At 46.0% G+C, this 12,558-nt stretch overlaps 1 protein-coding gene across 1 annotated transcript in view; it reads right to left on the bottom strand.

Annotated features, from left to right (window-relative positions):
• Positions 1-3,683: 3,683 nt before the first annotated feature.
• DOCK5 (dedicator of cytokinesis 5) overlaps positions 3,684-12,558 on the bottom strand; it is a 238,954-nt gene continuing 230,079 nt past the window's right edge. The window contains exons 48-52 of the mRNA XM_051974162.1: positions 10,217-10,383; positions 8,166-8,334; positions 7,111-7,249; positions 6,554-6,669; positions 3,684-5,025 (exon numbers count right to left, since the gene is read on the bottom strand). Coding sequence (XP_051830122.1) covers positions 4,921-5,025; positions 6,554-6,669; positions 7,111-7,249; positions 8,166-8,334; positions 10,217-10,383 — 696 coding nt within the window. The 3' untranslated portion in view covers positions 3,684-4,920. The remainder of the gene's footprint in view (positions 5,026-6,553; positions 6,670-7,110; positions 7,250-8,165; positions 8,335-10,216; positions 10,384-12,558) is intronic.

The raw sequence follows: 12,558 nt of genomic DNA on the forward strand, positions 1-12,558 counted from the left end.
GAGAGAGAGAGAGAGAGAGAGAGAGAGAGAGAGAGACAAAGAGAGAGACACAGAGAGAGACAGAGACACAGAGAGAGAGACAGAGACAGAGATACAGAGAGAGACAGAGAGAGAGACAGAGACAGAGAGAGAGAGAGAGACAAAGAGAGAGACACAGAGAGAGACAGAGACACAGAGAGAGAGACAGAGACAGAGATACACAGAGAGACAGAGACAGAGACACACACAGAGAGAGACAGAGACAAAGATACACAGAGAGACAGAGAGAGAGAGACAGAGAGACAGAGAGACAAGAGAGACAGAAAATGTGTCTGAATGTAGCTTCAGAGATAGCCAAGGTAGGTATATGGGAGAAGGGGAGGAAAGGTTCAAGAAGGTATCACTTCTCTAAAGGAAAGCTACCAGTCAACCAAAGCCATAGAATACTTCAGAAAAATCAATTCCAGGTTTAATTTAAAAATAAATAAATAACAGCAAATCTCAGCAAAAAATTTCCAGCCTTCTCCAAGCATCTTTCCCAACTAATGGGTTTAAAAAAAGTCATCCAACAATCACACAGAAGAAAGGCACAGAATTACAGAATTTCAGAGTTGGGGGGAGGGGGGACAGCCCCAGGCCTCTATTTCAATCCCTTCCCCCAAAAGGTTCCCCACTACAACTCAGGTATGTGTGGTCAGTGGTCATCCAAGCATGACTGACCGGTACCCAACGAGGGAGATCCAACCACACAAGGACAAACCATTTAATTTGGTGATTGCCCAGATCTTTTGGCAAGTTTCCTTCGATGGAGCTAAAACCTCCCTGTATACCTTAAATCCACCATTCTAATTTTCCCCTCTGGGATCAAGGAGAAAAAGTTTATTCATTTTTTTTTCATTCTTTTACTTACTCCTTTCAATTCATTTACTTATTCTTTCCTGGGACCTTGAAGAGAAGTACCTTTCGCCCCCACAGCACGCCTCCCTCTCCCAACTGAGTCTTTTTTTCCCAACCTTAAGCGTTCCTTCAACCAATCCTCACAGGGCAGGGCTTTGAAGATTAAGACAAGACACAGGTGAACGCACAGAAGGGTCGCTGATAGAATGGTCTGGGTATCGAAACTCCAGGCACATCACACCCTCGCAAAGGCAAATAAATCCCCTTTCGTCCTTCTGCTGACTAGAACGAACACGTTCTTCACTCTATTCCCGCAGAGGGAACTCGTGTCCCGCACGACCCACGTAAAGCAGAACACGATGCCCAAACACCTGAGGAGTGGATTTCCAGGCCGGGGAAGCTCTCAGACAGGGCACTGTGGAAAGACTTCGGGAATCAAGTGTTTGGATTATCCTGGACATGGAAAACCCTACCCGTAGCTTGTGAAGTGGGGACACTTTGGGGGTTGCCTTTTTTTGGCCAACTTCCCAGACGACTAACGTCTGAAATTCTGTTCTACGCTAATGGTTAGACTATCTAGTCTCATCATTTTCCTTTCCAATCCCTTTCTGCTTTCTACAATCCTCACTGCATTTAAAAGGTCACGAGAGTGTGTATGTTTAGGTGTGTGTGTTGGGAGTGTCGGTGGCGAAGATTAGGGAACGAAATTTTCCTTAATATGGAAAAGTCAGTCTCCAGATAAAACACTGGAAGCATGGACCCAGATCCATCAGTTCTCAGAGGACCATAGTTAGCCCACCAGATAACTGGGCTCACCCTCAGTGCTTTGTAAGGCTGGGATCCAAGTGCCTCTTCTCCCTCTTGAACGAACCATTCCACACCTTTTAGTTAGAGTGAAGGCTGCGGGCTTTGAGGGCTGGAAGAATCCCAAGAGCGCCAGAGCCTCTCATCCCCACCTTGCCTCGTCTGTCTCCCCTCCTGGAAGTCTGCATCTCATCCAACAAATGAAACAACTCAAGTCTAGGGAAGGGAAGTGACAGAGGCAATGGCCAAGACAGGTCTCAAGAGCAGGGATCTCTCCATGGATCCATCACCGCTGAATATCAGTTTCTTGGGGTGGGGGTTTGAGACCGTGTCACTTCTTGCTTTCCTGGTTTCCTCACTCCTAAAATGAACAATCATCCAGGTTCATTTCCCTCCAGGGGTAGGGGAGAGAGAAGGAAGGCAAAATGACCCTAAAAGAAGGCAGGTGGGAAGTCCCAAAGTACCCGTTCTCCCCACTCTCTTTAGCTTGAGGCCCTTTTTCAATTCTTTTTTCCTTTAAGGTCGAGGTTTGTACTCTTGTTGATGTTCAGGCCCCCTTTGGAAGGGCAGTGAAGCCTGGGAACTTTCTCAAGATAATTGTGCTTGCCATATTCATAACTGCTAAATTTTGGAGGTTAGTGGAAATGAAGATGGAAGTTTTTCTCCATTTAAGTGATGGATTTCAGCTTAAATCCTGGTGCCTAAAAGACCCAGTTATGGGGGGACAGGAAGGAATTCAGGCAGAGTCTCTGGCAGATTTGATAATTCGGGAGTGGGGGAACAGAGAGGGGTCTGAACTCTGCCCTTTTTGTTCTTGCGCTGAAACTTTCAATGGGTGGGACAGCTCCCCTCTAACATTATACACACGCTTAGTCTCCACCTGTTGCAATCCTGCTCCTCCTTCAAAGTCCAACTTGAGGCGTCAGTCTCATCCTTTCCTCCCCTAATGGAAATGGTTGATGGACTAGAAGGAAGCATTCTCTGCACCCAAAACTGTCCCAGTTCTTGTGGCCAAAACTTCCCGTGACTTGCCCAGGATCTCACAGCTAAGAAAGTGTCAGAGCCTCCTATCGAATATGTATGAACCATCTGCTACGTGCAGGGAGAGAGGAAACGGGGCTGATTGACTGAACATCTGGCCTCAAAGCCAGGAAGAATGAGGTCCAAGCCCTGCTTCTGATCCATACTGACCAGGGCCAAGTCATTTTCTCTCTCCTTACGCCCAGGCGCCTCTCAGACTGATCCTGAAGGGCAGTTGTGGATCTGGCTGGACACAGATCCCCTCATCAGACCAAAAAAGTCATTTTTAGGGCATTATGTAAGTGCTAGAATTTCTTGTAAATTTCTCAGTTCTATGGAGGAATTGAAAGGGCTCGCTTTGGGGGATTTTGTAGATCTTAAAAAGCAAAATCCATTGTGTGGAAAGAAAAGTGTTAGGTTGGGTCTTGCTAACCAAGTATGTCTAGACCACTGAGTCACAGAGAATGGGATGAATGAGAATAAAGGTCAGACTCCATGGGAAGTGGGATGGAGAAGAATGAAGGTCAGACCCCATGGGAAGTGGGATGGAGGAGAATGAAGGTCAGACCCCATGGGAAGTGGGATGGAGGAGAATGAAGGTCAGACCCCATGGGAAGTGGGATGGAGGAGAATGAAGGTCAGACCCCATGGGAAGTGGGATGGAGGAGAATGAAGGTCAGACCCCATGGGAAGTGGGATGGAGGAGAACGAAGGTCAGACCCCATGGGAAGTGGGATGGAGGAGAACTCCATGGTTAGTGGGATGGAGGAGAATGAAGGTCAGACCCCATGGGAAGTGGGATGGAGGAGAATGAAAGTCAGACCCCATGGGAAGTGGGATGGAGGAGAATGAAAGTCAGACCCCATGGGAAGTGGGATGGAGGAGAACTCCATGGGAAGTGGGATGGAGGAGAACTCCATGGGAAGTGGGATGGAGGAGAATGAAGGTCAGACTCCATAGGAAGTAGACATTAACATGTCACATTCATGACATTCACACTCATGACTCTAGAGTCATTTACTTCACACCAGCTCAGAGGTACTATAAAGGGGCTGTGCAGTTATGGAACAGGTGAGAAAGCAGAAGCAGTTACAATAAAATGGGGACTCTAAGGAAGGAACTTGTCTCTCCAGGCTCCACTTCCGACTCTAGATTTTCTCCTCCACAAGCCCTCTTTCCTCTCCCCTTACATTGTTAAGTGCTATCTTCCCCCATTAGAACATAGGTTTCTTGAGAGCACAGATGGCCTTCCTAATTGTATTTATATTTCTAGTATTTGGCACCTTGCCTGGCATACAGGAAGTGTTTAATAGATGTTTGTTGACTCGACAGAACCCCCTGGACTGAGGACCACGAGCCAGACAAGGGATGCAGACTCTCAGGAGAACAGAAGAGACCCACGATGTGACCAGATCATCCTGAGATGATCCACCTGGGAGAAATTCTTTGCTTTTAGTTCTTGAAAGAAACAGAATTTAATTAATTCTCAACTATTTAAGAGTCTTTTGCGTTCTTCCGGTTATTGGAGTGAGGGAATCCCACTCATTTTTTCATTCCAATTCACAGCCATGATCAACATGGCTCCTTGTAACTGCCCATAAACTCATGGAATTATGGGATTCGGGAGGTACCAAGGCAGCCCTCTGGTGCAGTCCTCCCTGACCAGACAGTCTTTTACATCATCACCAAAAGGTGGTGCGTCCAGCCTTAGGACATACGCCCTTTTCTCCAAGAGCCCATCAAAGATACGAGTGAATTATTATTACTTTAGCTACCAAAAATGGCCCGTATTTAAGTACATGGGAGAGGGTATGTCCATGCGAGGAAGGGAATCCAAACTCCAGCATTGCTTTTCAGAAACAAAGCAAATAATGCCTTTCGTGGACAGGGAAAGGACTCAAAGATCACTCAGATAACTAGTTGGCCAGAGACTCTTTGGAGTCCAAATGGCTATGGATGAAGGTAGATGTTTAAAGATCATGTCGAGGCTGTAATAAATTTTGGAATTCTGCAAGTGAGTAAAGAAGGTATGAGATAGCCTTGGAACATGGCTGTGGGGAAGCTCTGGAAAGACTCAGTCCAGTTCAACGTCATCCCAGATCAGAAGGGTTGGAAAACAAGGACAAGGGCGCCATTGCCTTTTGGAGCTGGTCTTGAGATGGACTGTCCATGTGGGCAGCTCCCGCAATACTAGACAGGTACCGAGGAGGAGCAGGGTCTTCACTGAGAGCCTGGTTCCATGGAGAGGACTCCCGACTTACGGGTCTTGGGAGGCGGAGGTGGCGGAGCCTTGGCTTCTCGACGGATGGGAAGCGGGGGTGCAACCTGAGAAAGCAGATGCATAATGGGGCAGGGTTAGGAGCAAAGGATTTTTCTTCCTTAATTCTAATCCAAGGTTCATTATTACTCTGTTAGATTTTGAGATTCTGGCCATGCTTTAAATCCTACACAGCCACACAGCATCTATGTTAGCCATCTCATTGCCAAAAGCCTGGCCCGGCTGTCATGTGCACACCCTTCTTCCCACACCCATTTTTCACTTCTTGCTCTGGAAACATTAGTAAAAAAAAATCATGTCTTCTCTAGAACTCTGTTCATTATCTCTGCGATTCCCCAAAGCAAAATTCTCTTCCCTTTACTAGGAATTGTCTGGATTTTTTCCCCCTAGAATCTGAAACCTAATAATTGCCTAATAAATGCTTTTATTCATTCATTTATCCATCCATCCATCTATCCACTCACCTATCCATCCATCCATCCATCATTCATCCATCATTCATCCATCTATCCACTCACCTATCCATCCATCCATCCATCCACTCATCCATCCATCCATCCATCCACTCATTTATCTATCTATCTATCCATCCATCCATCCACTCATTTATCTATCTATCTATCCATCCATTCATCCATCCATCCATCCATCCATCCATCCATCTACGTATTTATCTATCTATCCATCCATTCATCCATCCATCTATCTGTCCATCTATTCCTTCATTCTCTGACTCACTGAATCATTCAGCTTCTTCTTTTACATCTTTTAGCTTTTGGTTCATGGAACACAGTATCCATCTATAAGAGTTTGCATGAGGAGCAAAAAGAGGAAGAAAAATTCTGCCCCTTCTTCAATCTTGAAGACAGATAGACGTCAGACATTCAGACAGACACACAATAACAATCACTCACATTTAGACAGGGCTCCTAGATTTACAAAGCACTTACCTTATAACTACCTGTTACCATTTACAGATTTATAAACTGAGTCTTGCATAGAGCTGAACTAGGAGTGGGGAAATAACCCAGAACATCTATCACTCTGAGATATTGAGAGTTAAAGTGTTATTCCTCCTCCTGGAGAGGTAGCATGTAACAGCGGAGAGAAGGATGGCCTTATTCCTTCACTCATTCATTCCTTTAATGTTATTAATTATTAATTATATATCTATTTATTTATTTTAATATGTCTATAATGTCTAAATTAATATATAATTTATATATAAACATAATTATTAAGAATGATATTAATAACATTCTTTATTAGTTAGCCACTCATGACCCTAGAAAGTTCTCCAGCAAAATGTACTGGAGAAGGGATTTTCCCAACAGGAGCTCTCCCAATCCATCAAGCCATGAGTCCCGACCCATTCTCCATCCCACCCTTGCCACCCTGTTTTGAGGAGAAGATGGTTGATGGGAGCTCCATTTTTAATGGGAGGACCAGGCTGCTCGTTCCAGAAGTGAAACAGGAGCCGGTCGGGTAGGACTGTCTCTCCTCAAGGCAGCCAGGACAACTCCACGGCCAGCAAAGTGAGCGTCACTCTGGAGCACCGTCAGCTTGATGGCCTACCTCTGTTGAGTTCCTCTGGCTGCTGCTCTCGTAGGGCTTGCTCTTCGGAGGGGGAGGAGGGGGTAATGTCTTTGAACCGGAAGACATCAGTCCATCAACCTGCAACGTTGGAGAGCCTGGAAGGGATGGGAATCAGAGGTTGAATAAGCAGAACAACATCACTGAGATGAGAGCCTTGGTACCTGCGTTCTGAGGACCCCTTTCTACTCATCTCTTTGAAAACTCCCAAGCTAGTACTTTGCTCTTTGTTTAAGTTAAACCTAAACTGAGCTGGCCAACCAGAATATTTATAGTTTCAGCATGTTTTTTGCAAGGAGATCTGGGCCAAGTCCCTTTAGTTCTATGAAACTCAGTTTCCTTATGTGTAAAATGGGGATAATGATACCTACGCTGCTTAAATTTATAAGACCTACAAACGTAGGTGTCGTCGCTGTTACAAAGGCAGTACCTGCCGCCAATGGCGCCCAACAACTCTGTCAGACCCCCGTACAGCACATCCCCTGGGTGGCCGTGTTCCATCCCCGAGAGTTGGAAAAAGGAGCGCCAAGAGAACTTACTTTGGGTCCTGGGTGTTTTCGGGGTCAGCGGGGGTGGGCTCAGGGGTACGGCCGAGGGCAGGGGCGAGCCTTGGAACAACGTCAGCCGGCTGTCCACCAACTGGAGACTCTTGGGCCTTTGGACTTTGCTAGTAGGACTCTAGGGAGGGAAAAGACAAGGAGGAGGAGGAGGACCAACGACGGTGGGATGGAGCACTTCCCTCTGGGCCAGCGGGTGATGGAGAAGGCGGGGAAAGCAAGGGCCTTCATCATCCTAACCAAGGAATAGCACGGAGTCCAGTCACGGCTAAGGGCTTTGAAAGGATCGGTGAAGAGCAGTGGATGCTCCGCAGAGTCCTCACAGAAGAAAGGAGCATCGATTTAGAACCGAAGGGACGATTGAGGCCGTTTCATCCACACACAGTGACGTGTTACAGATGAGGAAACTGAGGCACCCAGAGTTAAGTGATTTCCCTAGGGTCCGAGGTAGTGCAGACTCAAGGCCTAGAGGTCTATGGTGCAACATAGTGAACTGGACGCGGGTTTAGGAATATCAAGAGTTTACTCTTGCCCCCCCAGATGCTTTTAACCTTGTGACTCCATTATTTTCCTGTCTCCTTATAACATTAGGGGACAAGTTTAGGGGAGCTCTAAGACTATTTCCAACTCTAAATCTATAATCTTAGGACTGCGTGATCCAATAGTTTTTTCTAGCCTGCCTTTCCTCCCAAGAAGGATTGCCTTTGCCAGAGAGAGCCTAAAGTGGCTCGTGAACTCCCCAGATCTCCCCCTCTGGCCCCAGTTAAGAGAGGAGGGGACATGGAGCTCAGGGACTGAGTCACGGAGCAGGGATGCAGAGGACTTGGGCTAAGGCATGGATGGGCCTGCTGGCCGACACCGTGGCAGGAGAGCCACAAGCGCTGGTCCACGAAGAACCTCCAGCTCTCAGTGGCAGAACGTCTTTACCTACAGATCCCCCGGGCTATTCCAAACTTGAAGGGAGCTTGGTCTGACTCTACCTGGAAATCAGAGCCGTGGAAGCTCCAGAATCGGACGCTAGGGCCCTGGCCACTTACCAGCAGGTCAGCTTCCGGCTCTCGCTCCGCGATGACCTGGGATTTGCTAATATTCCAGTCTTTCCGCTTGAACTTGCCGATCCTGTTGTCGCCGTCTTCTCTGAGGGACAGGTCCTCCACCTTGGCCCCCGACGAAGCCCGCCGCTCCAGGAGGGGCTCCAGGATGGATCTGTCGTCCAGGCAAAAGCACACAATCTCATCTCCCTGTTCCTTTCCCCAATCCCAGGTCCCTGAGGACCATCAGTCTTGGAATGGTTCTTACAGGGAGAGGGAGTGTCATTGGACCTAGCAGGTGCTTACTACATTTTATTAAATGGAACTAAATTAATAGAATCGATTTATTTCAATTCTAACTTGTAGACTTTCTATATTTCCTTCATGTGGAGGAAAAATGCTGAAAAAGAAGGTCAGGTAGGTGGTAAATAGAGCATCAAACCTGGAGTCAAGAGACCTGAGTTCAAATCTGGCTGCAAACACTTCCTAGCCACATGACCCTGGGCAAGTCACTTAACCCTGATTGCCTTAAAAATAAATACTACAAGGTCTGAGTTTTGATCTCGACTCTGCTAATGACTCCCTGGGGTACTTTTGGTCAATGAAACAGGATCATCAGCCTTGCCTTGCCGTCCCTCACCTGTAAGACTTTACTAAAGCTCAGATGAGAAAAATATACATACAAAAATGAGACACTTAGAGGGTATAAAGGAAATTATCTGGCATGTTTTATAACTGTTATATGTTGTTTCCCTTAATTCAACCAAGATCAGTCTCATGTGAAAGAAAAGAAAAATCCAACAAAGCCCTAGTGCTTGCTGTTTGATCCCTATGCCAGCCTCTTCTTCTTCTCTCCTCCTGCCATTTTGTCAACTCTAAGTGAGGGAACTGAGGCAAACAGGATTAAGTGACTTGTTCAGGGTCACACAGCTGGGAAGTGTCGGAGGCAGGACTCGAACTCAGGAAGATGAGTCTTTGCCAAGAAGAACTATCAAGAAGGGGTGGACGCACCTGAACAACAGCAATATCACGTCCCATGCACTTTGCCAAAGGAGATCCAAAACCAAAGGGAGCCCTGCCCTCAAAAACCTTCTAATTTTTAGGAGGCTGCAGGGTCCATGAAACGAAGGGTAATTTTAGGAAGGAAAGAACATGAGCAAGAGTAATGGCTTCTTGTAGAGTAGGGGAGCTCAACTGGGAGCCTGTGAACTTTTTTTTCCCTGAGGTAATTAGGATTAAATGACTTGCCCAGGGTCACACAGCTAGAAAGTGGTAAGTGTCTGAGGCTGGATTTGAACTCAGGTCCTCCTGACTTCAGGGCTGGTGCTCTATCCACTGCACTACCTAGCTGCCCTGTGAACTTGTTTTTTTTTTTTTTTAAACATATAATTATATTACAATCTAGTAGTTTCTCTTGTGATCCTGCGTATTTTATTTTATGCATTTAAAGCCACGAGTCTGAGAATGAGGACAAAGTTTTCAGCAGAAGAATGAAAGACTCAGCGGGGGGGAAGGCCCGAAGGGGGCGTGACACAAAAAGATTACGGTTCTTAAGAAGGAGACTGGGGCCGTGGGGTCGGGGCGGCTGAGGAGGGAGAGCATTTCGAGCACGGGGGCAGAGCCACCAAGGCAGGCGAGAGTTCTCTGCATAAGGAACAGCGACGAGAACAGAGGCTTGGAGGGACAGAACGCGAAATACGAATATCATGAACATTTTGTTTTTGTCTTTTTTCGTGGGAAGGAAGGATGTGGGAGGAAGAGAAAATAGATTTTTGTTAATTAAAAATTAAAGAAAAGAAATAGGCATGGAAAAGTAGGCGGAAGCCAGATTGCAAAAAGGCTTTAGATACCACGTTGGGGAGATTGTATTTTATTTTAGGGGCAATAGGGAGCCATTGAAACTTCTAGGGTCCAAGTAACAGAGGCGGATGTGTATCTTGGGAAGAGTCTTTCTAAGGACATGATGATGTGACAACCCTAGCAGGCTACACGTTGTTATTTTTTCACCAGCGGTGAATGTGACCAAGGGCCCTGTTGTATACAGAGCAGCGACTCACCCATCCGATCCTGGTCTGGAAGGAGTGCTGTCCGAGGACGTGGAAGAGGTGGAAATCACCGAGGAAGCCACTGACGTGACAGACAGTCTTCGGAGGGTGGAAGACATGATGTACGGCAGCACCACAGAGCCCGTCCTGCTCTGCTTCCTCTCTGTCAAGGTGGGAGGCTGAGGGGGAAGAAAAACAGCAGGTCTGTGGGCACAGTCTTCATTAGAGTCATGGACACAGTTAGAGTGATTTCCAAGAGGTACCAAGGAGGAAAAACGGAAGCAAGAGCATCCCTTCTATGGGAGAAAGAGAGAAAGGAGGGGGAAGGGCCATCGGGAAGAGCCTTGATCTAAAATCTGGATCCTAAGGACTGATGAGGATGATGAAGATGAAGATCACACTTCTTCCTCTTGGTAGAGAGCTGGGGAGCTACGGGTGGGGAATGTTGCATGCTCTGCCACACACAGCTGACGTTCCTTTTGCTCTGCTTAACTCTTTTTCATTCTTTGTTAAAAGCATGGGTTCTATGGGTAAACATGTAGGTCCATTTCCAGGAGGTACCAAGGAGAGGAAGAACAGAAGCAAGAGCATCCCTTCTATGGGAGAAAAACAGAAAAACAGAAAAGGAGGTGAAATGACTGTCAGGAAGAGCCTTGATCTAAAATCTCGATCCTAAGGACTGATGATGAAGATGAAGATGAAGAGGTGGGGAGCTACGGGTGGGGAATGTTGCATGCTCTGCCACATGTAGCTGATGTTCCTTTTGCTCTGCTTAACTCTTTCTCGTTCATTGTTAGATGCATGGGTTCTATGGTTGACATTTAGAGCAATTTCCAGGAGTACTGAACCAAGGAGAGGAAGAACAGAAGCAAGAGCATCCCTTCTATGGGAGTAAAACAGAAAAGGAGGGGAAAGGGCTGTCAGGAAGAGCCTTTTTCTAAAATCTGGATCCTAAGGACTGATGATGATGATGAAGATGAAAAGGTGGGGAGCTACGGGTGCGGCATGTTGCATGCTCTGCCACACGCAGCTGATGTTCCTTTTGCTCCACTTAACTCTATCTCGTTCCATGTTAAAAGCGTGGGTTGTACGGTTGGACAGTTACTGGACAGTGCAAGTGATGTAAAAAAAAAAAAAAAAGCATCAACAATACATAAAACAAAGCAAAACAACGTCCTTAGCTACTAATCAAGACTTAAAAATCCCCTGGTCCTGCTTCTTCCAAATGTCATTCAAATGAATATTGTAGAAAGTAAGAATGAAAGACTCAAAGGGATGAGTGATGGACCCCCTTTAGTTACATCTTCGAACATCTATCTCCAGTAGAAAAAAGCCAGGTTATCCTCAATGAAGAAGTAAATATTGGAGCTGATTATCTGTAATCTGTAATTGTAATCCGATTATTTGTAATTGGGATCTGATTATCTGTAATCTGTAATCCGATCAGTACTCATCTCCAAATGCCTTTTGGTGAAAAGTGCTTGAATATCCTGGACATTTCTGAGAAGGGCTACCAGGTACCTGTTAGGTCAAACACACAGCATCCTCTGATAGCCCAGAGTCAATGAAGCTGACGGCCGGGAGGGGAAAGAAATACACCAATATATGCAAATGTCCTTCCCCCAAAGGTGCCCACCTTTCTACCCAGAGGAAAAAGGTCAATTTTAGTACCTATTCCCTGGAACAAAAACCAGTCATTGCAAATGACATTTCTTTCGGCATTTTTTTTTTTTTTGGCTGAGGTAATTTGGGGTTAAGCGACTTGCTTAGGGCAACACAGCTAGGAAATGTTAAGTGTCTGAGATCAAATTTGAACTCCGATCCTCCTGATTTCAGGGCTAGTGCTCGATCCACGGCCCCTCACCTCCACTATTATAGTCATGTATCTTCTATTCCCCTTATTTGATCACGTGTCCATTCAGACAAATCTTCTCATGTTTCTCTGAATTTTGCACCTTTCTCATTGCTTACCATACCATCGCATTCCCTTCCTTTCATAATACAGTCCACGATTCCTGGGTTCCCATTTGGTTTCCCATTTTTGTGCTTCCCCACAAAGGGCTGCTGGCTATGTTTGTGGAATACGGACCTCATTGTAGAATTGAAATAGGGTCATCAATTTAGAACTAGAAGGGTCCTTTAGGTCACCAAACCCAAGCCCCTCATTTTATAGAGGAAAAAAAGTTATGATTTGTTAAGTCATCCAGGTAGAAGTGTGGGGACTGATTTGACACAACATTTTTCAAACTCTTTTTTTATTCTTTGTGTAGCTTTCTGGGAAGGGAGGAGGAGAGAGAAATTTGGGAATGATGCAAGATCAAAGCATATTGACTAAAAAGATCTTTTAAAATTTT

The sequence above is a fragment of the Antechinus flavipes genome, chromosome 2 (genome assembly GCF_016432865.1).
Source record: "Antechinus flavipes isolate AdamAnt ecotype Samford, QLD, Australia chromosome 2, AdamAnt_v2, whole genome shotgun sequence".
In the NCBI taxonomy this organism is placed as follows: domain Eukaryota; kingdom Metazoa; phylum Chordata; class Mammalia; order Dasyuromorphia; family Dasyuridae; genus Antechinus; species Antechinus flavipes.